General features: G+C 63.0%; 1 protein-coding gene across 8 annotated transcripts in view; it reads left to right on the top strand.

Annotated features, from left to right (window-relative positions):
* Positions 1-19370, top strand: part of GSE1 (Gse1 coiled-coil protein) — a 387016-nt gene extending 367646 nt beyond the window's left edge. For 7 of the 8 annotated variants that reach the window (XM_032853821.1, XM_032853820.1, XM_032853823.1 and 4 more), the window contains 13 exons: positions 3604-3776; positions 4168-4368; positions 4806-4997; positions 5321-5619; positions 5918-6242; positions 8608-9221; positions 10302-10414; positions 10694-10964; positions 12350-12463; positions 13302-13673; positions 15474-15746; positions 18362-18465; positions 19133-19370. In XM_032853821.1, coding sequence (XP_032709712.1) covers positions 3604-3776; positions 4168-4368; positions 4806-4997; positions 5321-5619; positions 5918-6242; positions 8608-9221; positions 10302-10414; positions 10694-10964; positions 12350-12463; positions 13302-13673; positions 15474-15746; positions 18362-18465; positions 19133-19267 — 3186 coding nt within the window. In that variant the 3' untranslated portion in view covers positions 19268-19370. Of the gene's footprint in view, positions 1-3600; positions 3777-4167; positions 4369-4805; positions 4998-5320; positions 5620-5917; positions 6243-8607; positions 9222-10301; positions 10415-10693; positions 10965-12349; positions 12464-13301; positions 13674-15473; positions 15747-18361; positions 18466-19132 lie in introns of all 8 variants that reach the window. The other variant, XM_032853822.1, reaches the window with a different exon arrangement.
* Positions 19371-24726: the final 5356 nt, after the last annotated feature.

The following is a 24726-nucleotide window of genomic DNA, read 5'->3' as shown; positions in this document are numbered from 1 at the left end:
GCCTTGGGAGGGGTGCACTGCGTCTTGCTGTCCGCCACCTGGCGGTCCGTCTTGACCTTAGGGCTCCCAGGGTGGGGGGAGGGGGGGTGCTTCCTGGGTCCTGCCTGCCTGTCCCAGGCTCAGCATGGGCTGCTGTGACCGCTGCAGGGGCCCGGCCTGTCCCCTTTGCCCAGCCCCAGAGCGGCTCCCTTCCCCTTTGATCGGCCCCGACCAGGGTGGCTCCCACGTATTGCCCTCCTCGCTCGCCCGCACGGCAGGACTCCTCCCAGGGTCTCCTCTGAGGGTCCTGCCTGCCTCCTCCGAGGGTCCTGCCTGCATTTAGTCACCCCCGAGGACGGGCCGTGATCGATCTGCTCCCGTGTACCACCGCGGCGGTGACTGAAACACTCGCACCGCCAGGGAGGGCGGCGGGCAGGGAACTGGATTAGCAGATGATGTATGGCTCATCAGCGCGGCACAAAGGCTCGGTGGAGAATGTAATCCTTCTGGGCCCCGGAGCTGGCAAGAGGCGTGAAGGCGGGGAGGGGATGGGTCCCTCACTCCCCCGCCAGGTGGGGACTCGTAGGGGTGGGGCTCTGGGCCTGGCCATCCCCCAGTCGCCAGGGTCCTGTTTCCCAGGTAGGGGGGGCCACAGACGACAGCAGAGATGAAAAATGGTTTATTTTCAAGCTAACAGGGCTTGTCCTGCCCGCCTGACCGGAACTCTCTCCAGGCACTGGAGAATGAAGGATTCTCCTTCCTCCCGTCCTCCCCCTCGTCCTGCCTTAGTCTGTACCGCTGGGCCTGCAGCCGCCGCCGCTTAGGAGGGGAAGCCGCGACGCGCAGCTCTCTGCCAGGACGGCGGGAGCCTGTCGCACTCTTGGGGGGCCCCGGGGTGGCCGAGCCAGTCCGGGCAGCCTCTGTGCGCCCCCAGAGGGTGACCTCGTGCCCAGGGGCCTGCCACGAGCCTGGCAGGCCTCCAGCCAGACGGAAGGCGCGTGGGTCCGGCCCATTGAACCCCCCACCCCCACCCCACGGCCCCCGCCGGTCCGCCTGTCCCTCCCCCAGGTCCTGCCGCACCATGTTTTTCCTCTGCCGGCGGCAAAGTGCCATCTGGCCCAGCCGCCTTCAAGCTGGGCTTTGTCCCACTGAGGGGAGAAGGGGCTTCTCAGGACGGTGCCCTTGGGGGCCTCCTACATGCCAGTGGCTGCCCTGGGGTCTTGGCCTTGCATGGAGATTCTGTACCTGGAGCGCATGCGACCAGGCCGGGACCCGGTGTGCCATGGGCTGCCTGGGTGGAGCTCCTCTCCAGATGGGGTCCTCGGGGCAAGGACTGCGACCGGGGGTTTGGCCGCCCTGGGTTCATGGTCTCCTTGACCATGTCCCTGTCCAGCGGTGCGCCCTGTTCCATCCATCCCAGGCCACAGCCACGGGGCCTTCTCCATCCCACGGTGGCCCCTGCGGGGAGCAGGGCGCTGCCGCCAGGTGGCGTGGGGCCCGCATGCCAGCTGATAGGCCCATGGGAAGACCCAGCAAGCCCTGGCCTGCACACAGCCCCTAAGACGCTCGCGTGGGCGGGCCACGTGCTGGTTCTCCGCCTGCTTCCCCTTGCTGTGCGCATCTGTCCCTGTCACACCAGGAGCTGGGGCTGTGACTGGCCCCCTTGACAGATGGAGAAACTGAGGCACGAGGCAGCAGTGGGTCTCCTCTAGGGTCTCCAGGACCGGATAGGAGCTCGCCCTGCTGTCCACACAGGCATCTGCGGGACCCGAGGCCAGGCATGGGCCTTTGTATAGAACTCTCTGGAACAGTGATGTGGGAGTCCTGGGCGGCTTGCTCCGACCCAGGCAGGCTGTTGGTGCACGTGCGTGTGCCCCCTGACGCCTGCCCCGCGAACGCCCCTTCAGGGAAGGGCAAGCCAGAGCTCGTGAACCCGCGAGGACCCCGCCGTGAGCAGCAGGGCCGTGCCAGGCTGCGGGCGGGAGCAGATGTGGCCGCTCATTACAAATTCCAATCAGCGGCCTGTCTCCTTCAGTTAATTATCACGGATGTGTCTCCTGGAAGGCCGGGGAGGATGCGGCGGCGGCACCGGCCAGGCCCTCCTCGGCTGCCCCCACGCCCCACCCCGCCTGGTCCACGGGCCTGTGGCTGCTGCTGGGGTAGTGGGGGGGGTCAGGGGTGCGGCCACAGCAGCTCTGCTGTCCCCCCTCCTCCCAGCCTTGCCGGGCGGCCTTGGGCCTGGCAGAGCCTGGAACGCGGGGTGGCGAGTAGGGAGCAGGGTGTCTCCTCTGGGGACCGGGCTCAGACGCCACATGTCCGGTGTTCCTCAGCCTGGGCCTCCCTGAGGAGACCGTCTAAGGGTCGTGGTCCCCGCTTGTCTTCAAGGGATGCTTGGTGTGACATGGTGGGAACACTGGATTCAGGGTGGACAGGCCGGGTTTGAGGCCCCGAGTGCCCCCTGATTTCCTGCGGCCCCGGTTTGCTCTCCGCTCATTGCGGGAGGGGCAGGGGCGGGGGGCGGCGGCGCGGTCCAGCCGGGAGAAGGAAGGGCCTGGTGGAGGAGCTGCTGGGGCCTGGGGGAGCCCGTAGCCATGGCCTCAGAACCCCCGTGGCTGAGGTCAGGCCTGGGCTGGTAGTGACCTCGCTTGGGCTGGGAAGGGCCCTCACGATGGTGGAGGCTCCTCCCCTGCTCCCAGCTGCTCCAGAATCCAGAAGATTCTGAATAGACGTCAGGAGCCCCCGACTGCCCTGGATGTCCTCTGAGGCTGGCTGCTCGGCTCCCTTCAGCCGCGGGCATGACAAGAGCAGTCACGATTGTGGGTGGTGTGCGTTCCCTCCCGTGGTCCCTCCGCGTGGCCACACATGGCAGGCTCTGCCCTTGGCCTTGGTCGGGGCTCCTCTTCTCCCCCCTCCGCCTTGAGCAAGTCCCTCCTCCGGTTTCCTAGGGTCTGCCTCCCCGCTGGACCCCAGCCCACCAGCCGTGTGTGCAAAGGTGGCCCCAGACGGGTCCAGCCAGTCAGGGTCCCACAGCTGCCTGCTGTGGCTGGTGCCAGGACCACCCCTGGGGGTTGGCAGTGGGCTGAGACCAGCGCATTCTGCCCGGGGGCCGTGCCAGCTTCTCGGCTGCGACTCTGCGGGCGCCAGGGGGCCGAGGTGTCTGTGATGCGCGCTGGCAGCTGTCAGCACAGCTGCCACTTAGGCCCCTGGGGGTCGCCTGTGCCTGCTCGGTGATCTGTGGATGGTGGGGGGCTCAGCTGGCTTCGCTGCTCCCTGCTGCAGAGTGGAACTCACTTCCTGCGCTTGCTGCCACAACACCGACCTCCCCGCGCTGGTGACCCCGTGGGAAGGGCGAGGGGGTGCCCGCTCCATGCCGCGTCTGCTCACGGGCACATGCTTTCATGGCCCCTGCAACGAGATGGGTTTCCACGCAGCCCTCCTGCCACGAGAACCTATGTCCTCCCGGAAGTGGGGGGACTGCCTCCCACATGCCCCACGGGGATGGGGTGGAAACCTGTTAGGAAAGTGCATCTTAGACCACGCCCCAAAACATGAGCCTCCCTGGGTCTGGAGGAGGACCCTGCCCTGCACCCTGGGCCTGACCCGGTGCTCTCTGTCCCCCAGCAGGACACCGGCTCTCGGGGCAGCAGCAGTGGGCGGGAGCGCCTCATCGTGGAGCCCCCGCTGCCCCAGGAGAAGGCGGGGGGCCCAGCCATCCCCTCACACCTGCTCAGCACCCCTTACCCTTTCGGCATCTCCCCCAGCTCTGTGGTGCAGGACTCACGCTTCCCACCGCTCAAGTAAGTCTGCAGGTCAGGAGTGGGGGTGCGTGTGCCGGGGGGTCTGGATCCCGGAGGCTGCACTAGCCGAGGCTGGGAGCCCCAGACGGGGGCGGAGCCCCAGGCCCACGGTCCTGGCTGTGCCTGCTGTCCACGTCCACGTCCACACTGAGGTGCTGGGTGGCTCTCCCCACTGCCTAAGCCCCCGGTTGGGGCTCTTGGAGCCAGGGGTGCCTCCGGGCTGTGGGGGGCCTGAGGAGAAATCGCGGCCCACCTCTTGTTTCTGCAAGTCACCTGTCCCCAGAGCCCCTCCATGCTGGCGGGGGCGTGCGGGAGGACTGGCCCGTTGCCTGCCCAGTGCGGGAGCTCTGCTCAACGCAGTCCTTCCCGCGTCCGTCCGTCCCCACCGCAGCCTGCAGCGGCCTGTGCACCACGTGGTGCCCCCGAGCACCGTGACCGAAGACTACCTGAGGAGCTTCCGGCCCTACCACACCACTGAGGACCTGCGCATGTCCTCCCTGCCTCCGCTTGGCCTGGACCCCGCTGCCGCCGCCGCCGCCTACTACCACCCCAGCTACCTGGCCCCGCACCCGTTCCCCCACCCGGCCTTCAGGTGAGGCCCCCACTGAGTCAGCCCGGCATGCTGGGGCCAGGCTCCGTACCTCAGGCAGCCCCCGGCCTTCCAAGTTAGCCGCTAGGGGTTCACCCCTGGCAGGAGCCCCGTCCCCCACTCCCACAGCAGCCGTCTGTTCGGCTGCGTCACTGGGAAGCCCCAGGGCAAGCGTGTCCCCATCTCTGCCCTGTGCGGGGGCCCTGCCAGTCCTGGCCCGATGCGTCTGTGGGCCGCGGGCTGCTGCTCCCGGGTCGCCTGCGGTCAAGCCTGAGAGCGTCCTGGCTGGGTTTGGGGGCTGGCCATGGCGTGGCCTCTGTCTGCAGGCCCTTGGCGGTGGCTCCCCGCCTTTCTGCCCTGGCTGCGCGGCACCTTCGGAGGGGCCTGGCCATGGTGTTCTTTCACTTTGGGTCTCACTGGGCCCGATCTTCTCCGCACAGGATGGATGACTCGTACTGCTTGTCAGCCCTACGGTCCCCCTTCTACCCCATCCCCACCCCCGGCTCCCTGCCCCCCCTGCACCCATCGGCCATGCACCTCCACCTCTCCGGGGTCCGCTACCCCCCCGAGCTCTCCCACTCGTCCTTGGCTGCGCTGCACTCGGAGCGGATGTCCAGCCTCAGCGCTGAGAGGTAAGCCGCGTCCTGGGCCTCGGCGTCCCTGCTCACGGGGTGTGGCACGGGGCCAGGCTGGCCCCCGGGGCCTCGGTCTGCTCACCTGGGAGGTGGGGCACGGCCGGTGCCCAGCAGCTCCGTGGTCCGTCGCCGGCCTCCTGGCGCGAGCGTGCGGGTGCGGCTCAGGGAGTGGGTGCGGCTTTCGGTCCGGGGGATTTGGAGTCTCTTGGTGACTTAGTCCACGCGAAGGCCTCCGTGTCTGCTGTCGCGGTGCCAGTGACGGTGCTGGTCCCCCAGCAGCAGCGCGGCGGCCGTCACCGCCTCCTTCCCCTCGCCCGCAGGCTCCAGCTGGACGAGGAGCTCAGGCGCGAGCGGGAGCGGGAGGCGGATCGCGAGCGGGAGAAGGAGCGCGAGCGGGAGAAGGAGCGGGAGCGGGAGAAGGAGCTGGAGCGCGAGCGGGAGAAGGAGCGGGAGCGGGAGCTGGAGCGCCAGCGGGAGCAGCGGGCCCGCGAGAAGGAGCTGCTGGCGGCCAAGGCACTGGAGCCGGCCTTCCTGCCCGTGGCCGAGCTGCACGGGCTGCGGGGCCACGCCGGCGAGGAGCGCGGCAAGCCCTCGGAGCAGCTGACCCCGACGCGCCCAGGTACCGCGGGGCCCGGGCGTCCGCGGCCGGGAGTGGGGACGGTGGGTCCGCCAAGGCCGCTGCGCACGATGGCCAAGGGCAGAGAGCGCTTTAGGAAGGGAGGGAAGAGTTTGAGTGTTTTTTTCCCTTTGCCTTAAACATAACTCGTTTCACCGCGAGCGCATCGCGGTCAGGCTTAGCGCCGGCTTGTTGACCGGCTGGCGGGACCCCAGGGAACCCTGTGCGCTCCCTGGGGCCCCCGGGGGCAGGCGGCCGGGCGCGGGCGCTGAGGTGCGGCGGCGGCGGTCTGTCCCCACAGAGAAGCTGAAGGAGGCTGGCCTGCAGGCCCCGAAGCCCGTGCAGCACCCCCTGCACCCCGCGCCCGCCGCGCACCATGCCGTGCCCGGCCTCCTGTCCAACCACAGCATCTTCTCGCTGCCGGGCAGCAGCGCCGCCACGGCCCTGCTCATCCAGCGCACCAACGAGGAGGAGAAGTGGCTGGCGCGGCAGCGGCGGCTGCGGCAGGAGAAGGAGGACCGGCAGTCGCAGGTGTCGGAGTTCCGGCAGCAGGTGCTGGAGCAGCACCTGGACATGGGCCGGCCCCCGGCGCCCACGGAGGCGGAGCACAGGCCGGACAGCGCCAGGTGGGGTTCGGCGGGGCTTGGGAGCGCAGGGGGAGGCCTGGGAGGTAGGGGGTCTGCACGCTTGGGTGGGATCAGAGCCAGCCAGCATTTATGGGGCGCCTGTGGTTCGCACCTCCTGCTGAGTGCTTTCACTTGCTACCACGGGCTCTTCCTCTGACCCTTGAGGCCCACAGAGGTGCTTGTCCCTCGGTGACGGCGCTGGCCAGAGCCAGGGCCTTCCCGCACAGCCTGGCTGCATCTGCACAGGGACCGTCGAGGTACCTGGAGGGGGCGAGAGGCTTTGATCCTTACACCCGCTCTCGCTGTGGGCCTCTGCTTTCAAGCCGAAACGTTTCTTTAATAAGAGTCAGGGCTACGTTTAATTTTCGTTCAAATAGGAAATTAAGTTTATTGCTGTTGCAGTAATACCCGTTTCCCAACCACATTCTGGGATCCCCCGGGAGGCCTTTGTGCCCGTCCTTGGGCCCCGTCCTCCACTTAACAGCTGTGCCCGAGCCTCCCCGCTGCCACCTGGTGGTCTGGCTGTCACCTATAGCGTCCCTACCCCACGGTCCATCCCTCTCTGCCTGGCCATGTCTCAGGGACAGGGGATTTTGGCCTCAGTTTCCCCAGTTGTGCACGAGGGAGGCCAGGCAGGAAGATCTCCGTGGCTGGGATGCTGCCTGGTGGAGGCTTTTCCAATGTCCCTGTGCTCATCGCCTCTTTCCTTTAGCCTTTGGCCAACTGCGCCGGGCGCTGCTGGCCTGGTCTGCAGCCCTGAGCGGCGTCCACTGGGAAGGGCAGCGGCGGGGATTCGCTTGGCTGATTTGCTCTGAGGTGGTGTCCCCACGCCGGCAGGCGGCACTGCCCACCGTGGCCGCAGCGAGGGCGTCTCTGCTGCTGACCTTTCCTCTGCTTCTCTGAGGCCTCTCGGAGGCGAGGTCTTGTCTGCCTGTGAGCTGACCTTTACTCCTCCCGTCTCCTCGCGTCCGGGGGCCTGGGAGAGCAGCCGGCACAGCCCGGCCAGCCTGATGAAGTCTGGGTATTCTGGCTCCACGGGAGTCTTTCTCTGCCCAAGGCCCAGGAGCCTGGCACCGCTGTCCCCAGTAGGGGCAGTCTCTGCCTCAGGACGTAGCAGCCTCAGGCAGGCCGGGGCACTGGGGTGGGGGGGCGGAATCTGGCCCCCAGCCGCCCTCTCCCCACCTCCGTGGTCCCCACAGCAGCTGGCCGCACGCTTGCCCTCACAGCAGCGCGAACCTGACCTCGACGGGACCGCGTGTTCCGAGCTAGAAAACCACCCCGTGCTCGGCTGCGGTGCAGGACGTACTTACTCTGCTGCCGGCTTTCGCTCTTTGACCATTTACTTAAGGACCCGTGGCTTCTTGATACGGTGGCCTTTTGTCTCTGCTGGTCAGCAGTGCAGTGGCCTTCGGGGGCGTTCTCCCAGCCTGCATTTGGGAGTAACTTCGTGGCTGTGGTTCAGTGCCCGCCCCTTGGCCAGGTGGGGGGAGCTCTGGAAGCTATGATAGAGGCGAAGCGGCTTACCCAATGGACGGCGCCCTCCGGCTCCCGCCCGAGTGTGCCGCGCCGCACCCCACCCAGTGGCTTGGCTCTGTGGGGACTCTGGGTGTAGCTGCTGCCTTGGGGCCACGTGGGGTTGTTGGCCTTCTTCCCCTCCCAAAACCGTTTATTTGAGAGAGGGAGAGGAAGGAGGAGAGGGAGAAGCAGACTCCCGCAGAGCAGGGAGCCCAGCGTGGGGCTCATCCTAGGACCCGAGCCAAAGGCACACACTTAGCCCACTGGGCCCTGGATCAGGGACCCAGGCGTCCTGGTTGCTGCTGTTGTGATGGGGACCGCTGGGGTTTGGCAAGAGCACAGAGCCACCCTAGCTGTGACGGCCACCTCAGAAGCAGGTGTCCCCGCCCCACTGGCTGGGCAGACACCTGGGAGAGGAGAGCTGCCCCTGGGAAAGCTGCCCTGCCCCGTGTCTGTCCACTTCTTGGCACACACGGAGGTGCCAGTGACAGGGCCACACCTCTGCCGTCAGAGACGTGTCCTCTCCGTAGGGGGTCTCCCCGCGGGGAGCAAAGGTCTGTCCTCGTACAGAGCTCGCTGTGTGTGAGGTTGGGGGGCGCTGGGGAATGGGAGCAGGAACGGGAGCAGGAACGGGTCCGGCCCGAGACCGTCTCTGTCCGCGAGCAGCGTTCACCTCCGAGCCTCCGTGTTCTCTCAGAAGTCGACGCCTCCCTGCCTCCAGCTGTGGCAGGCGAGCTGGGGTCCCCGGGCGGCAGCCTGTCAAGGGGTCTCAGAGGTGGCGGCCTGGGCGCCCCCCTAGCTGTGCCCGGGCGGCTGTTGTGACTGACGGCCTGCTCTGCTCCTTCCCCAGGCCGGGACCAAACCGCCCAGAGCCGGGCAGCCGAGACCCCCCGCAGCACTTTGGCGGGCCCCCGCCGCTCATCTCGCCCAAGCCCCAGCACCACTCTGTGCCCACGGGCCTCTGGAACCCGGTGTCCCTGATGGACAGCAGCCTGGAGCCGCGGCGGGCCCCGGAGAGCCACCCTCTGCACGGCCACCCCGCCCCGTTCGAGCCTAGCCGCCAGGCCGCCGTCCCGCTGGTGAAGGTGGAGCGCGTGTACTGCCAGGAGAAGGCGGAGGACGGGCCCCGGAAGCGCGAGGCCGCCCCCCTGGACAAGTACCAGCCACCCCCGAGGGAGGCGGCGGGCCTGGAGCACCAGGCCTTTCCTCACGGGCCCGGGCCCTTCCTGGCCGAGCTCGAGAAGTCCACCCAGACGCTCCTGGGCCAGCAGCGGGCCGCCCTCCCTCAGCCTGCCCCCTTCGCCGAGCTGGCCGGGCCGCTGAAGCCGGGCTCGCCCTACCGGCCGCCCGCGCCACGGGGCCCTGACCCGGCCTACATCTATGACGAGCTCCTGCAGCAGCGGCGGCGGCTGGTCAGCAAGCTGGACCTGGAGGAGCGCCGGCGGCGAGAAGCCCAGGAGAAAGGTGTGGCTCCCCGGCCGCTCGGACTTCCTGGGGCGGGGGTGGGGGACAGTGGTGCCAGCGCCCCGCACCCCCCAGGCCGGGCTGCCAGCCACCCAGGGAGCGGGTTCGCTGGCTCCTGTGTCGCTCTCTGACTCCTCTGCTGGGGAGATGGACCTGGGGCCCCTGCCGGTCCTGCTACAGCACAGATCGGCCAAAAAGCCAAACCAGAGCTCTCTGGGAGGACGGTTCCACAGACAGGCACGATTGATAAGTGATGAACAGAGCTGATTAATAAGGTGGTCTTACATACTGATAGTGAAGGATGACAGGGCAGGAGGCTGCTGAGAGAACAGGCCTGGGCCCAGTGGGGGCTCCTCATGGGGGCTGTCATCCTTGGGGAGGGGTAAGCAGCGGGTGGGTGTGGGGCAAGGCCCTGGGGGCTGCCCCAGCACAGAGCTTTTCTCCTGTTGAACTCAGTCTCTCAGCCAGAAGCTGCAGCCAAGGCCAGGTCTTCCCAGGTTCCTCTAGGCCAGACTCAGGGCCGACAAGTATTTTTCATCTCCACTTGCCTCATGAGGAGGGAAGAGGGGATACCCCGGTGCCCTTGGTGCAGCGGTTCTGCAGGCCTATGCATCTGAGTTTTTGTGCGTGCTCCAGGCCTTAGGGACCTGAGTGCGCCTGCCCCCTCCTGGGTAAGGGACCCAGATGGCCACAGTAGGAGGGGTAGGTGCGTACGCACAGCCTGGGTTGCCGTGGACACAGCCCAGGCCTGTGGGACGAAGGATTCCCTGCAGAGAGATCACTGTCCTTTCAGGCTGTCTCGGCCTGGTCACTTGGGGTCCAGAGGAAACCCAGCATCTGCCTCCTGCGGCCTCCATGCCCCAGCCCAGCCACTGTCCCTGTCCAGCATGAAAACCCTAGGACTGGGAGTTAGTGCACATCTCCACCGGGGCTGAAAGGAATCTGGGCTTCAGGGTGCTTAGAGACGCCGGCCGGGCTTGCTCTGACAGGAACATCTGTACGCAAGTCGGGGGGCCCCGTGTGTGCCCCGCTGCAGGATGAGGCCCCTTGCCCAGCCAAATAAATCATTCTCGCCTCCAGGGTACTACTACGACCTAGATGACTCCTATGACGAGAGCGACGAGGAGGAGGTCAGGGCCCACCTCCGCTGTGTGGCTGAGCAGCCACCGCTCAAGCTGGACACGTCCTCCGAGGTATTGGAACCTGGTCCCTGCTGCCTGGGGCTGTGGCCTGGGCTCCCGGTGCCCCCATCAGCGCCTGCTTCCTGGCTTCCCTCCCGCTGTCCCGGGCACCCCACCCTCGCTGCGACTGCCTGCGCGCCTCTCTTCTGCTGGTCGGGGTCCTGCTCCGGGGCCTGGTGCCGAGTGGGCCAGGGCACGAGGGCTACACGGACCCGAGGAGGGGCCCCTGGGACCGTGGAAGCATGCCACTGCCCGAGGTTTCAAACTCATTTGTTCTCTTTCCCAATCTAGAAGCTAGAGTTTTTGCAACTTTTTGGCTTGACCACCCAACAGCAGAAGGAGGAATTGCTGACCCAGAAGCGGAGGAAGCGGCGGCGGATGCTGAGGGAGAGAAGCCCGTCGCCCCCGATGATGCAGAACAAGCGGCAGACGCCCTCCCCGAGGCTGGCGCTGTCCACCCGCTACAGCCCCGACGAGATGAACAACAGCCCCAACTTCGAGGAGAAGAAGCAGTTCCTGACCATCTTCAACTTGACCCACATCAGCGCCGAGAAGAGGAAAGGTACGGCCTGCTGCGGGCCTCGCGGGCTGGGGTCGCTCCCCGGCCACAGGCTTCTGGAGAGGCAGGGCCGTGGGCTCCCGGTGGCATCGGAAGGCGCTTCATCCAGGGCTCTCTTCGCTCTGTCTGGCCCCCTGCAGGGCGGCCGCTTTGCTGTCACAGGCCTGCCCCCGTGTCTCTCTGGTATCGACTCTCTCCGTTCCAAACGCAGGTGCCCCTCCTTGGAGCGCATTTCTCTTGTCGCTTTGGTGGCCTCTGTTTCCACTACTCTTGTCGCTTGTCAGACCTCCCGGCACCTGCGCAGCAAGCGGGGCAACCCCCGGGCGCAGGGGCGCGTCACACCTTCCCATGGTGGCCACTTTCCTCTTGGGGCCAGCGTGGCCCAGGGCGCTTCGTGTTGCCACGGCAAGAGGGTCGGGGCGGCCGAGCTTGCCCTGGCAGGTGCTTCTGGGCCCATGAGGCCACTGGGGCCGCGCCCGGGCCGCATCTTGGGGCAGGAGCCGCAGGCGGGGCTGGCGCGGGACTGGCGTGCTCCGAGCGCGTCTGGCATCCTGCTCTTCCGTGCGCTCCGCACGCTCGCGTGGTGTCTGCGTTTGGGTGAGGACTTGGCCAGTCTGGGTGCTCCGTGCACAGTTCCAAGTGCAGCTTGCACACACCGAGGCGGTCGCTTCTCTCTGAAAGGAATTTGAAGGCAGGAGCGCTGACCAGTCCCGGGCTTGCTCCGCTGGCGGCGTTAGCGGGCTGGAGCCGTTTGCGTTCAGTCTTTAGCCAGTCTAGTGGGACCCGTGCGCCCATGAGGCAGGGACGTGTCGCTCGCCCGCGCTGGCGCCCAAGAGTCGTGGTCGGTCTGTAACCAGCGTCTTTTTGCCTGACTTAAGCCCTAGAGGAAGCCACAGTGATGCAGGCACTCGGGGTCAGGAACGAGGGCCACCGCCACGGGAACTCGCCACACTGGGCATCACGTCATGGAGGGTCCAGCCGGTTTCGGTCAACGGCAGCCACCCGGGGACGTGTGCTCGTGGGCCGGGCACGGGGGGGCGGAGGATGCGCCAGGAGCCTGTGCTTCCCGGGCTGCCACTTTGTGTGGGGCCCTCTGGTGCGCGTGAGCCTTAAACACGAACGCCGCGTGGGGAGTCAGAACCCGTTACTTCGCTGTGCACACGTCGTTGCTTTTGGAGCGCGTCTGGAAGGCTCTGCAGTAAGAGCTGAGCGGAATCTGGGCTCGCTCTGAAAGGCAGGCTTCCTCCTCCCAGCACAGCCTGTCCCCTCGGTGCTCACTTCGCTGCTCCTGCTTTGAAGGGCTCGCGCCTGCCAGCCAGGGCCCGGGCGAGAGGCCTGCTCCCCAGCAACCCACCTGTGGTGTTAATCTCAGGCTGCTTTTCTCATAGACAAAGAGAAACTTGTTGAAATGCTCCGTGCCATGAAGCAGAAGGCACTGTCCGCAGCAGTGGCAGACCCACTCAGGAGCTCTCCGAGGGACAGTCCTGCTGTCTCCCTGAGCGGTAAGGCCCAGGGCGGGAAGGACAGCCCCTTCCTCCGCGGCCGCCTGGACTGTCCCGAGGGCTGCCCAAGGTCAGAGGCAACCCCTCAAGGTCTTCTTCGTCAGGAATCTTTCCTCCTGGAAGAGGGTGTTTCTCTCCAGCTTGCTCTTCCACAAGCTGCCCGCACGGCTGGGTACGCTGACCTCAGGACAGAGCAGGACAGCGGGAGGGCAGGGCCGGGAGCCGACGAGGAGGGTCCTGGCTTCGAAGGGCTGTCTGCGGTCGTTCGGTGACGTCACGGATGCCACCCGGCCGGGCCTCAGAAGCCCCGAGCCCCGGATCCCGGTACCTGCTGCTCCCGCCCTGCGGCCCCTGCCGGCCTGAGCTGGCGCGCTCTCTGGCATCTCCGTCTCGCTTGTTCTGCCCTGCAGGCCTCTCCAACACCTGCTTTCACGCCTTCTCTCTCTCTCTCTCTCTCTCAGCTTCGGTCAAATCTCACTGCGCTGCTCAGTGGAACCGGCAATCTCTGTGGTCCGGCGCTGTTCCCAGATCCTAACCCGTCTCTCTTATCGGGTTGGGGCGCGTTACCATCTCCCTTGTGGGTGACTTGAAGCGACTTGCTGCTTCCTTCAGATTCTCTTTCTTCCCGGCTGCCTTCCCGGGGTGCCGCTCAAGGAGGGACTCGCTGCGGAACGCAGCCCCCCCCCCCCCCCCTCCGCGCACTCACGGACGCTGAGCTGAACGGCCCCCGGGTCGTGGTTCTCTGCGCCGGGTCTTTATTACACATCAGCTCTAGAGGTCAGCCCCTGCCCGTTCACGCGCCGCTCTTACCGTTGTCCTCGCTTTCTCTCTCTAAAAGAACCAGCCACGCAGCAAGCCTCTCTCGAGACAGAGAAGCCTGTGGGTGTCGCTGCTTCCTTGTCTGACGTCGCCAAGGCCACGGAGCCCGGGAGACTGGAGCAGCTCCGGCCCCAGGAGCTGTCGCGGGTCCAGGAGCCAGCGGCACCCAGCGGCGAGAAGGCCAGGCTGAGCGAGGCCCCCGGGGGCAAGAAGAGCCTGAGCCTGCTTCATCACATCCGCGGCCCCACGCCCAAGGACGTCCCCGTGCCGCTGTCCCACAGCATCAACGGGAAGAGCAAGCCGTGGGAGCCCTTCATGGCGGAGGAGTTTGCGCACCAGTTCCACGAGTCTGTGCTGCAGTCCACCCAGAAGGCCCTGCAGAAGCATAAAGGTACTGAGGCTGCCTGTCCCTGTCCCTGTCCCACTCCCGTGTCCCCAGAGCGGCTGGCGGGGCTTCCTGGAGCACCCGGCTGCATCCAGGGGTCGCCCTCAAACATCGGTGTGCACGAGGTGCCGAGAACGCTCCGTGGCTGGCAGGTGCCCGGGTGCCGCTGCTGCCACTGGCCTGCTGACCCCAGTTCAGGAAAAGTTAGCAAGGGACGTCCTCGGAGTTGTAGAAGCCCTAGCTTTTCGCAGGCCGGTCTCAGGCACAGGGAGGCTCTGTTCCTTCCGTAGCGCGAGCGTTCCCGCGTTCCCGCGCTCCCGCGCACGCGCCCCTGCATCTCCCCCTCGGACACCCGCACCAGCGCTGTTCATTCCAGCAGCCTCCGAGGGCACTTTGTGGGACACGCGGGGCCCCAGACCCACTCCCCTTGGACATTTTCGTGGAAGTCCCCAAAGGTGGGAGAACAGGGGTCGCTGCAGCTCGTTCTCGCCGAGTCAGAGGTTGAAGCGGCCCGATGGGAGAACACCTGCTGCTTCGGCAACGACCGAGGGTGCCGCTCCGTGTGCGCCAGTAGCCGGGAGGAAGTAACGGGCTAAAGGGCGGTGGTGGTCACGGTCAGAATCAGGAGGAGTTTTTTTGACTGGGTGTTTGTCGTGGATGTACTTGAACGAGTCCGGTTTTCCAGGGAGAAAATATTTTGGCTAGGGGACCAGGTTAAACACCCCTGCCCTCTCCGACACACGTCACAGGCTTTCCTGTGGACCTAGGACACGTTTTTCCTGCCTTGTTTTACACCAACCCTTTCCTGACAGTACACTGGATCGTTTTTTCAGGGCTTTATTTTTTATTTTTTTTTTAAAAAGAGAGGCAGGGGTAGAGGGAGAGGCAGGCTTCCTGCTCAGCAGGACCCCGGATCACCACCTGAGCCTGTGGCAGACCCTGACAGAGCCCCCCAGGCGCCTGCATTCACTTACTTTAGAGAGCGACACGCAAGGCTCAGGGGAGAGGAGAGCAAGAAGCCAGCCCGGCACAGAGCCCCACACAGGCCTTCATCCCAGAGGCCCGGCATCTACAACCTGAACTGAATCCAAGAGTCGGACATTCCAACAGCTGTGCCCCCCCGGCGCCCCCTCCTGAGGATTTTATGAGTTTTTTGGTTTTTGTTTTTTTTTTTAAAGATTTTATTTATTTGTCAGAGAGGGAGAGCGAGCGAGCACAGGCAGACAGAATGGCAGGCAGAGGCAGAGGGAGAAGCAGGCTCCCCACCGAGCAAGGAGCCCGATGTGGGACTCGATCCCAGGACGCTGGGATCATGACCTGAGCTGAAGGCAGCTGCTTAACCAACTGAGCCACCCAGGCATCCCCCCTCCTGAGGATTTTAAAGCCTTCCGTCTCCTGCCAGTCCAGACCGTGCAGGGCCGTGCCACGGGGCAGTGCCGGCCTCATCGAACCAGGTCCTGGCCGCAGCCAGCACGGGCTATGCCCGCAGCCCACAGGACTGCGCTCCCCGAGAGGGCACTGACTGGTGTCCACGAGGGCCAGCTGCAGACCTCAAGCCCCGTTTCCTAAGACAGGACACGGCGTGCCATGTCATTCGGGGATCGGCGTGGCTGAGACCACATGCCCGTTAGGACTGAGTAGAGGAGACACAGGGCTGTTGGGGTCATTGTGGCTCTCCGACCTTGCCCTTGGGAGCCACGTTCGACCTCTGGAGGGCACGGGCCTCTCCGTCCTCCCTTAGCAGAACCGCCGTCGCGCAGAGCACAGAGTCCCAGAGGCCCGTCACGAGCTGCTCTCTCCCCGCAGGGGGTGCGGCCGTGCTGTCTGCTGAGCAGAGCCACAAAGTCGACGCGTCCGTCCACTACAACATTCCGGAGCTGCAGTCCTCCAGCCGGCTCCCTCTGCCCCAGCACAACGGGCAGGAGGCCCCCCCCGGGAGGAAGGGCCCCCTCACGCAGGAGATGGACCAGGACTCCGAGGAGGACGAAGATGACGGAGAGGAGGACGACGACGAACCCCCCAGGCGCAAGTGGCAAGGGATCGAGGCAATCTTCGAGGCTTACCAGGAACATATAGAAGGTACGCGGGGGAGGGGCCGAGGGCCATGGGAAAGAAAGTAAAAGGAAGTGGACTGGACCCATCTGTGTGGGCTCTCCCTACCAACCGCGGGGACTCTACGTGGTGGCACTGACACTCTGCGTTCCTGGGGCACAACTAGGTTATTTTCGTCCACTGCCCCGCCTGTTTCCAAAACTGTTCCTTGGGCTTCTGCGGGTGCCCCAGTTTACAGACTAGAGGCCACGGTCCCTGGAGGAACTTAAGTACCAGTGGCTGCTACCACTCAGTGGGACAGCACGGACCTGGGCCACGCTCTCCGTGCTTGCTGTCTCCCGCCGCGCTTCTAAATGCTCTGGCGGTCTGGACTGTGGCTACACACCAGGGTCCTGAAAATGGAAGGTTTGTGAATTTAGCTGAGCCCTAAGTAGTGAGGCCTGGTCACTGCCCCCGCCTGCGTGCTGGGCTAGTGCTTTGTGCAGGAGGGCCAGCCCTCGGCGTAGCCGCTGCACCCCTCTCCTCCCGGGGCCTAGTGCTTCAGGGTGAGGGGCTCTGGGTGTAGGGGTCCCAGGGTCCGCGTCCTGTCCTTGTGCTTCTAGCACGCTGGCTCCTTTCTCTGGTCCTCTGTTTTGAGAGGCGTCTGGCTCAGAGGCAGCGGTGCTGTGACTTCGGTGGAAGGGCGGGGGTGAGCAGGGCGCGGGGTCAGGGCCTCCCGGACTCGGGCCTTACCAGCCACAGAGGGGCTTTCGTTTGGAGCAGGGAGTGGGAGCCCTTTTGTGCATTTGATTATGGAATGTCCTGATCGTTACAAATCCTTTGAAAAGCCGTTTTAAAGCAGAGAAAAGGAATGCCTGCTTGTGTGGCCGCAAATAGCCTGTCTGCCCTTGTGCCCGCTTCCTCCTCTGGGAGGAACCCTGTTTTGAACTGAATCGCTCGCTCAGTCCATGGTGTTTCCAAGTGAACCCGTGTGTCCAGAACCAGTTACGGGACATTTTGTCAGAGTGAAGCGTGTCTGTCCTGTGGGGTTAGGCTCTTGGTGCCTCGTGGGGAATCCTTCCCTGCCCTGAGGACATGATTCTGTCCGTAGTCTCCTGAAATTCTTCAGGCTCTGATTTTGTTAGGCCTAGAATTCATTTCCATGCTGGACTAGGCAGAAATTCAACTTGGTCTCACCCCACACCCGAATAGCCCGTTACCCTGGTGGTTTATGGGGTGCGGTTTTCACCCCCCACCTGTGCCCAGGGCGAGCTGTGGTGCCCTGCTCTGCGTGGCCATCCCTAGGCCACCCTGTGGGGGCACTAGCTCTGCCACTGGCTGCTGTCTGCGGGGAACAGTGGGATCTGTGCTTCTCTGGCAGCTCTGCTGCTCTTGGCCCTTGGGGTCCCCCCATGGATTTTAGGGTCACCTTGTTTGTTGCAGAAAATTCTTGTTAGAATTTGCAGTTGCACTGAATTTACAGATTTGGGGAGAGTTAGTATTTTTGATAGCAATGCCATTTCCTCTATGATTATTGTATTAAATTGCATTAAACCATTTCCCACCCCACCCCACCCCTTTTTTTGCCATAAACAACGTCCTTTTATTATACTGAGTTGTAGGCGTCAGTGGGGTTGTCATGGACTTTTAGCTTGTTTTTCCTTATTCCTTACGTGGTCTTAGCCGGTCAGATCTTCTGTAGACCAAAGTTAGTTCTTTTGAGTTTTTACTCTGTCCCACTGCCCTGCCTCGGACCGGCCTCTGAGCTACCAAACAGCACGGCAGTAACGGGGCTCTTCTCTGGTTTATGAGACTGGGAAGAAATAAACGTTCTTGTTGGAGACCGTCAGAGTTCACGGGGTGCCTAGGCCCGTGGAGGTGACAGCCTTGGTTTTTTCCCCTTTGGTGTTTTCTGACGTGGCCTGCTCCTTGCTGAATTCGTTAGCGCTTTTAACATTTTGCATCTCTATCCTTAAGTGGGAGGAGATGCATCTCACTGCCCTGCATCTGCTGTCAGTTGTTCCTGCTTCTGTAACTCAGTCAGCCTCTCCTGGCCTTCACTGCCCTTGTTAAGCTACCAACAAAAAAAAAGTCACTTCTCGTTCCCATCAAGCCCACCAGAGGACTGCGGGACTCACCAGGACAGCTGCCCTCCGGGTAGGGTATGCAGGCATCTGGGACTGGCGCAGGGAGAGCCGTTGTGTTGCACCAAGAGGAAAGGCTTCAGCCCAGAAGCACTTCATAGAAGGCACAGATTGGTCCCCGAAAGTCTGAAGTCGCTCCTGTGAAAACCAGGCCCAGGACCTTTGGGAAAGGCAGCGATCATCCTAATTAAAATCACTTTCAGTGTCCAGGTTTACTCTGGGTTTTTTTTTTTTTTTTTAAGCACCTTATTAAAAGCGTTCATACCTAAGCTTTCTTTTGAAAAATGCATTTTAAGACCGTGAATTTACCCCTAATGACTTCCTAACCTGTGTGTCTTAAATAGCGTTTTGACACTAGGACCTTTGTGTCCTCCCGCCACAGGGCTGGATTTCCTGTGCGGTGCAGAGGGCCAGGGGCCACTGTGGTCCGGAGGACAAGTCTGGTCGCCTGGAGAGAAGGGCAGCCCTGCCCGGGGCCCCTGAGTCCGGAAAACATCCTGACGCATCTTATCTTTTCAGAGCAAAACCTGGAGCGGCAGGTGCTGCAGACGCAGTGCCGAAGGCTGGAGGCCCAGCACTACAGCCTCAGCCTCACAGCCGAGCAGCTCTCCCACAGCATGGCGGTGAGTCCCGGCCCCCACGCGCCGGGGAGGGGCCTGGAAAGCAGCCGGGGAGCGGGGTAGTCTTCGACCCCCCCGGCTCTGTCACCTTCCAAGCCTGTGTTCCTTACACGCACCGGAGTTGTGAGGGGTGGTGCTGCTTTGTAGGCGGCGGCTCGGAATCGTCAGAGCTGGGGGGTCAGCCCGTAGGTGCTCCAAGCTGTAGCTGTGGGGCGGGGGGCGGGGGGGGGGCTGTGCGCACCCCCCGGGGCAGCTCAGACCCGTGTGCGTCTCCCCTGCGGCACTTGCTGAGGACGGGAGCGGAGGGTACCGGAGCGAAGGCCGGCCCTGCTGCCCTGTCCACGCCCGCAGCACTAGCACCAGCCGCTCCCTGCCGTCCTGGCCTGCGGGGCCGGGCTGCTGATCTGGGCTGCTGCAGAGCAGCAAAAGTCCATCGTGTCAGGGCGGAGTTTTGAACTCAACAGGGGTGAGCGTGAGCGTGAGCGTGAGCGGGGCCTTGTAAGGAGCCAAGGCTTTGGGCGGAGCTTGAACCGGCTCTTCCGGGCCCGGGGTGGGGGCGGGAGGTTCTGGAGCCAGGAAGGTGCGCCTTCCCTCACAGCCCCTAGAACGTGCGGGCTTCACCCCCACCCCTGCCGCGGAGGGAGCGTCTGACCCAAATCTCCCTGCGCAGGAGCTGAGGAGCCAGAAGCAGAAGGTCGTGTCAGAGAGGGAGCGGCTCCAGGCCGAGCTGGACCACTTGAGGAAGTGCCTTGCGTTGCCTGCCATGCACTGGCCTAGAGGCTACTTTAAGGGATATCCTAGGTGACGGTTTCCCTTGCACTAGGCCGAACCTATAGTATAGAAATATTATCTATTTTATTACCTTGAATATTTAATATTTTTCACTGGGAGGTTTGAAGCTTAAAAAACAAACACGAGAATGTGCCATGCATGAAGCAAAGGGTCCCAGGCTCCAGAAGAACGGACTCGCCTTGACTTCGATGCAGCTGAGTCACCTTTGTCCGCCAGCAAGCCACCAACGTAGGACGCCCCTAGTTCTTTCTCCTAAAGGTGGTTTCACCCTTCCCCCGGCATTCTTTCTGGATCTGAAAGCGAAGGCTCCCGAAGGCTCCCGTACCAACACTAAGCTCCATCGCCGGCGGCCCCGGGCGCCCGAGTGGGGGAGATGGAGCGCGTCCGTCCCTGGTGTGGCCGGCCCGCGCGCCCCGAGACCCCGCTCAGCCTCGCTCCTCCCCAGGACCGAGACCCGCTTCAGCGGGAAGAAGGTGGGCCACGTCTCCGGTAAAGGGCTTATCTGTTACTTTTCTGCGAAATTTCCGAAGCAGCGGGTCCTGGGAGCACACAGAGCAGCAGTCCCGAAGCCTCACGCACAGGCTTCTCCCCAGAACAGCTCGTCCACAGCGCACGTCGGCGAACGGGGACGCGCAGAGCCCCGTGCACACGCGCTCGCCGGCCGCTCCTGCACGGGGCTGTGTTTTCATACAGACGTAAATTTTGAGAGAAAAGTCAAAGGTGCTTCAGCCTTGTACTGTGTATATATATTAAAAAACAAAGTTTTGTATGTTTTTATTACTTTATTGTTATAAAAAGCCTGCCATTTTTAATATGTGGTCCGGGGGGGGATTTTTGTTTGTTTTCCTGTTTGGGGGTTTTGTTTTTTTGCTTTCGTTTTTCCGGGCAAAAAAACTTGCTTTTAGTGTTTGTACTGCTGCTGGTCAGGACCTTAAAATATTGAAGTGTTTTTAAAAATTAAAGAAGAAGAAAAGTAAAAGAGCTTACCACTGGCGCCTACCGCTCACTTCATTTTGAGTCACACGGGAAGGTGAGGTAGAAAGCCACGAGCTGCTCCTGCTCCTGTCCCCGCCCCCGGCTCCGGGCAGCAAGAAGCGCCCGGTGCTGCTGAAGAGGGGCTCAGCCCCAGGCGGGGGCGAGCAGGGCCGTGCACGTGCACGTGCGGCTCTGTTGAAAGGCCCGGTCAGGGAGGGAGCCTACAGCTCCCTGTAGGGTGTCCTACAGCAGTCTGAGAACAGGTGCAAAGTAGAAACTTTAGAAGCTTTATCTAGATGCAAAGCTTTGTAAAAGCCTAAAAGTAGGGTAAACCACATCTGAGTTGAACTCCTCTCGAGCTCACGGTCAGGAGCGCAGGAGCGGCTAGGAAGTGGCACTGCCATCTCCGTGCAGAGCAGCGTGTCCCCCCACCCCGCTTCGGCTCAGTCAGGCAGCGTCTAGTCGCTCCGGCAGGGAATCCGGCCCAAGCCAGAGGCCAGCGCAGCCAGCAGTTGGTCTGTCAGGGGGATGGGGGTGGAGGCAAGAATCCTCATGGCCGCTGTCCCCTTCACCCTGGGTCAGGGGACGGACTGGCCGACCTTCAGGAAGGCTCTGCGCCGCGATCAGCGGCCGCGCCCCCAGCCCCAGACCTCAGCTGTGCGGAGCAGCTTGCTGGCAGATGGCACTGTGTTGCTCTGTCTGTCCCCACACCGTTTGCTTTGTGCGTCTGCCAAGAATCTTCCAGTTATTAGCAAACTCAGACGAGAAGTGCCGCCAGTATTAGCAGCAGTCAACAAGCGCCTTCCTCGCCGCAAAAATGACTTGGAAAGAACGAAGGCCTGTTCCGGGGGCCTCCTCCCCAGCAAGGACAGGGAGAGCAGCAGTTGCACAGGTGGGGACAGGCGTGTACGGGGAGCGCTGCAGCCAACAGGCAGGGGAAGCAATTACTGAGTCTCGAGGCGGCTCGCTACTGCCAGTCCGCCACTGGAGAGTCCGATCTCAGCGCCTCACTCTGTCCCCGACCGGCCCAGGAAAGGCCTGGAAGCCCTGCTCATCAGCGTGGCAATGGCCAGAGCGAACAGGGAGCACAGCCCAGCCCTTCAACAGCCAGGGGACGTGGTGGTTCTCCGCACTGGGCGAGGTCCTGGGTTTAAGGGAGGCAGCACCCGGGAGGTCTGTGCGCACGGGCACACGCCGCGTCCCTGAGCCGGCACTGCCCCTGTCCCTTCCGATGGAAACTGCCACCTTGCCCCTGCCCTCCTGCTTCTGTCCCTCTGCCTCCCGCTCTTGATCTGTAATAAGACAATCAGAATATAACCCGTCAGGTAGCGTGAAGAAACGCAGAGAAAGGCAAGGAAGCATCTTTAGAAAACAAGAGTGTCCCACTAAGACCTGGCGCCCAGCCACAGTGTCTGCGTGGTCGTTCTCTGACGACGCGGACCGCACAGCGGCACCCGAGCCTCTGCGGTTCAGGTGTGCAATCTGACACGCACGCACACTCTGGAGCTTTCTGTGAGGCCGATTCACACGGGGCTTAGGAGACGAGGTGGAGTGGCATAGCACACTCGCTCCAGGGTGGCCGCGCCGCCCGTCAGTGCTCTGTGAGCTCCTGCCTCACAGCCCCGCCCGCCCGCCCCCCCTTCTGTCTGTCCCGAAGGGCACCCCGTGAAGCCCCGGTGTGGGGCTCCACGCGCAGTCAGGTCACTAGAAGCAGACCAGAGCCCCCCACACTCGGCGCTACAGAACCTCCCTTGGAAATGTTCTGTTTCGCATAATTAGAGCCAAATGGACCTAAAACAGGGTCCCGGTCCACTGTCCCAGACAAGTGGCGAGAAGGGACCTGCCCGGTCTCGCCTGCAGAAAGCACAGGCTCAGCACCTACTTGGCGTTGAGAGTCCAACAGCGACCGTCCGTGAGGAAGTTCCAGGAATAGGAAAGGGCGCACACACGGGCAGCGGCCGAGAACTAGGACACAGACCTCAAGTTCGTGTGAGGGACAGTGTTCGCCTCAAGCAGCTCCGTGGCACTGCCAAATCTCAAAAACCCGACGTCCACCCCAGACCCTCCAAGCGGTTTTAAGTAGGAAATTCCAAGGATCTCCCACAAGATGGAGGGTCAGCACAAGCCCATCCTGTCCCCTTAGGTGCGCGCTAGCCGCTTAGCAGCCGTCCCCGCGCTCCCCGAGGAAACCAGCTCTAGCTTCCTCCCCACCCGCCGTGGTCTGTCTGTCCCAGCTGTCTGACCCAGCACTGGAGCGAGACTCTGATCTCCGCCTTGACCCGAGGAAGACCGCGCTAACTGGTTGTCACTTGGTGTGTGCCCTGTGCTTGAGGGACAGCAGCAGAACCAGCACACGGGAGGGAAGAGGAAAGCCTCGGTCACCCTGGGGGCGGTTTAGATGCTGTGAAATTAAACCTGTTCTAAGTGTACTTGTTTGAATTAACTGTATTGTAATATTATTTGTTGAATGTAGTAATTAGATATTTATGAATATATTCCTGTAATTTCTGACAACATCCAAAAAAATAAAATCTTCCTAAATCACGTTAAGAGGAAAATCTTTGTTCTGACAGGGCCACAGTGGCGGGCAGGGGAGGAGCGCTCCGCCACGGAGCCTCACCCGTCAGACACGAGGTCCGCTGGCCAGTGGCTTCACCGGGTTTCAGAGCACAAGAGTTTGAGGTGGGGGAGCTCAAGGGTCCCCGGACCCTCCTCTGTGCCATGTGGTTTCATTCTGGCAGAGTCCCCAGGTGGAAAGGCAAGTCCCACCATCCAAAAGCGACCCTCTAGAACCGTCCCCTTACGTGACAGGGACCGGGTGCTCGTGTCTGGCCCTTTGGTGTTCAAATAACGACCCCAGCCGTTTCCGGAGGGACAGCAGCCTGGCCATCTGGGACCGAGAAAACATGCCTGCGGAGCGCGGTGGGGGAGCTGGGCTTTGAACACCGAAGGGCAAAAGCTGGAAGCTGCCGCGAGGCTCAGGTGACCGCGCACTCACTGCGGAGAGAGAATGTGCTCGGCGGTGCCACTGTCAGACCCACGGGCCGCCAGCGCTTCCGTCCCTCTAGGACTCTAGACAATCGTTCCTGCTATCAAGGTCAGGTCACTTCCAGGGCAATTCCAACCACTACGACTGAGGAGTGCTTCTCCTGGGAACGGACCCTCCGTTGAGACGCTGCTGCCTCCAGCCAGGTCTCCCCCATCCGTCCCTCAAGAGCCACGCTACGGGCCCGATGTCCCCTCCCAGCAGCCGGACTCCAGCCTCACACAGCCCAGACCGTGCAGTCTGCTGGTCTCCGGCCTTTCTCTAGGTGTTAGGAACGGGAGAGCTCTACAGTCGCACAGGTCGGGTCCCTGTGGAACCTTCGCCCCCGTCTCCCGGTCCCGAGCTGTTCGCTAGCACCAGCCTTGTCTTCTGCGGTCCCCGTGACTCCTTCATTCTCTGGGGTTCCTTTTGCTGCTCTCCTAGGGTCTTTCTCCTCACAGAGGCTGTTCTCATGTCAGTGTTTGGGTCTGTTTTCCCTTTGCATAACCCAAAGAGCCCTGAGTCCTGCCAGGCGTCCTGCCACCAGCAAATGGGTTCTGAATCCAAATACAAAGGTGACAGCTGGTGTGGTCTTGTCCGTTGCGGCTAGTTTCCCCGGCATTTCTCTCTCAGAGAAGGCAGCGTCGCCTTCCCGGGGTGAGGAACATCGGTGACCATCTGTTTCCACTGAAGGAGGCCAGTTGGTCATGAACTTCCCCGTCTGGCCAGTTACGGTGCTGCTTGTGCTGGCGGCTGTGCGTGAAGCAGCCAGGGAGTTCCCACCTTTCCTCCGGACAGAAATCCACTACACCCTGACCCACAGCAGCCCAGAGACGAGAGGTGCCCCCAGTGTCAGTCTAAAGGGCACCCCTTCCTGCCACACATCCCCATGTGGTCAGTCAGACCGTTCCAGCCACGGGACTCGCTCCCTTCCCTCTGTGGTAGTGCAGGGGAGAAAACCCCACGCAAGGTCTGGCGGGGGGTCCGTCTTTGGGGGGCTCCGATGGCAAACCCGATCAACGTCCTGCCACTCATCTGCCGTCCTTCTCTGCGTGAACGAACTCCGGGAGAGTCCAAATTTAGCCCAAGGGATCAGGATCAGAAAAGGGGAAAAAGCCCCGGGCTACCTCGCCACTCCCACTGTCTCTCTCTTTCTCAGAAAAGACCCCTCGAGGTCACTGACTTCCCCCACAGGATGACACCTCACAGGAGACCGCAGGCTCTGCCGGGAAAGTAACTCGTTTTGCCAAAGCTGCGTTCCTTCCCCATAAACGAACGCGGCTCCCACAGACAGAGCTGGGACGAGACCGTCTCAAGGACCAAGCACAAACCTATTGCTTTCCAGCAACGTTATGAACCACTCCTTGTTTCATGACAGCTTTTCATACATTCAGAAAGGGTTCTAGAACTCCGAAGCTCACAGTACCTCTGTCGGGTCTCGTGCTCACACGGTGTCTGGAAGCCAGAGGCAC

This window comes from Lontra canadensis, unplaced genomic scaffold (assembly GCF_010015895.1).
Source record: "Lontra canadensis isolate GAN:19392208 unplaced genomic scaffold, GSC_riverotter_1.0 scaffold8, whole genome shotgun sequence".
NCBI lineage: Eukaryota > Metazoa > Chordata > Mammalia > Carnivora > Mustelidae > Lontra > Lontra canadensis.
Note: the sequence above shows the minus strand (reverse complement) of the source record. Positions and strands in the feature narration are given on the sequence as shown.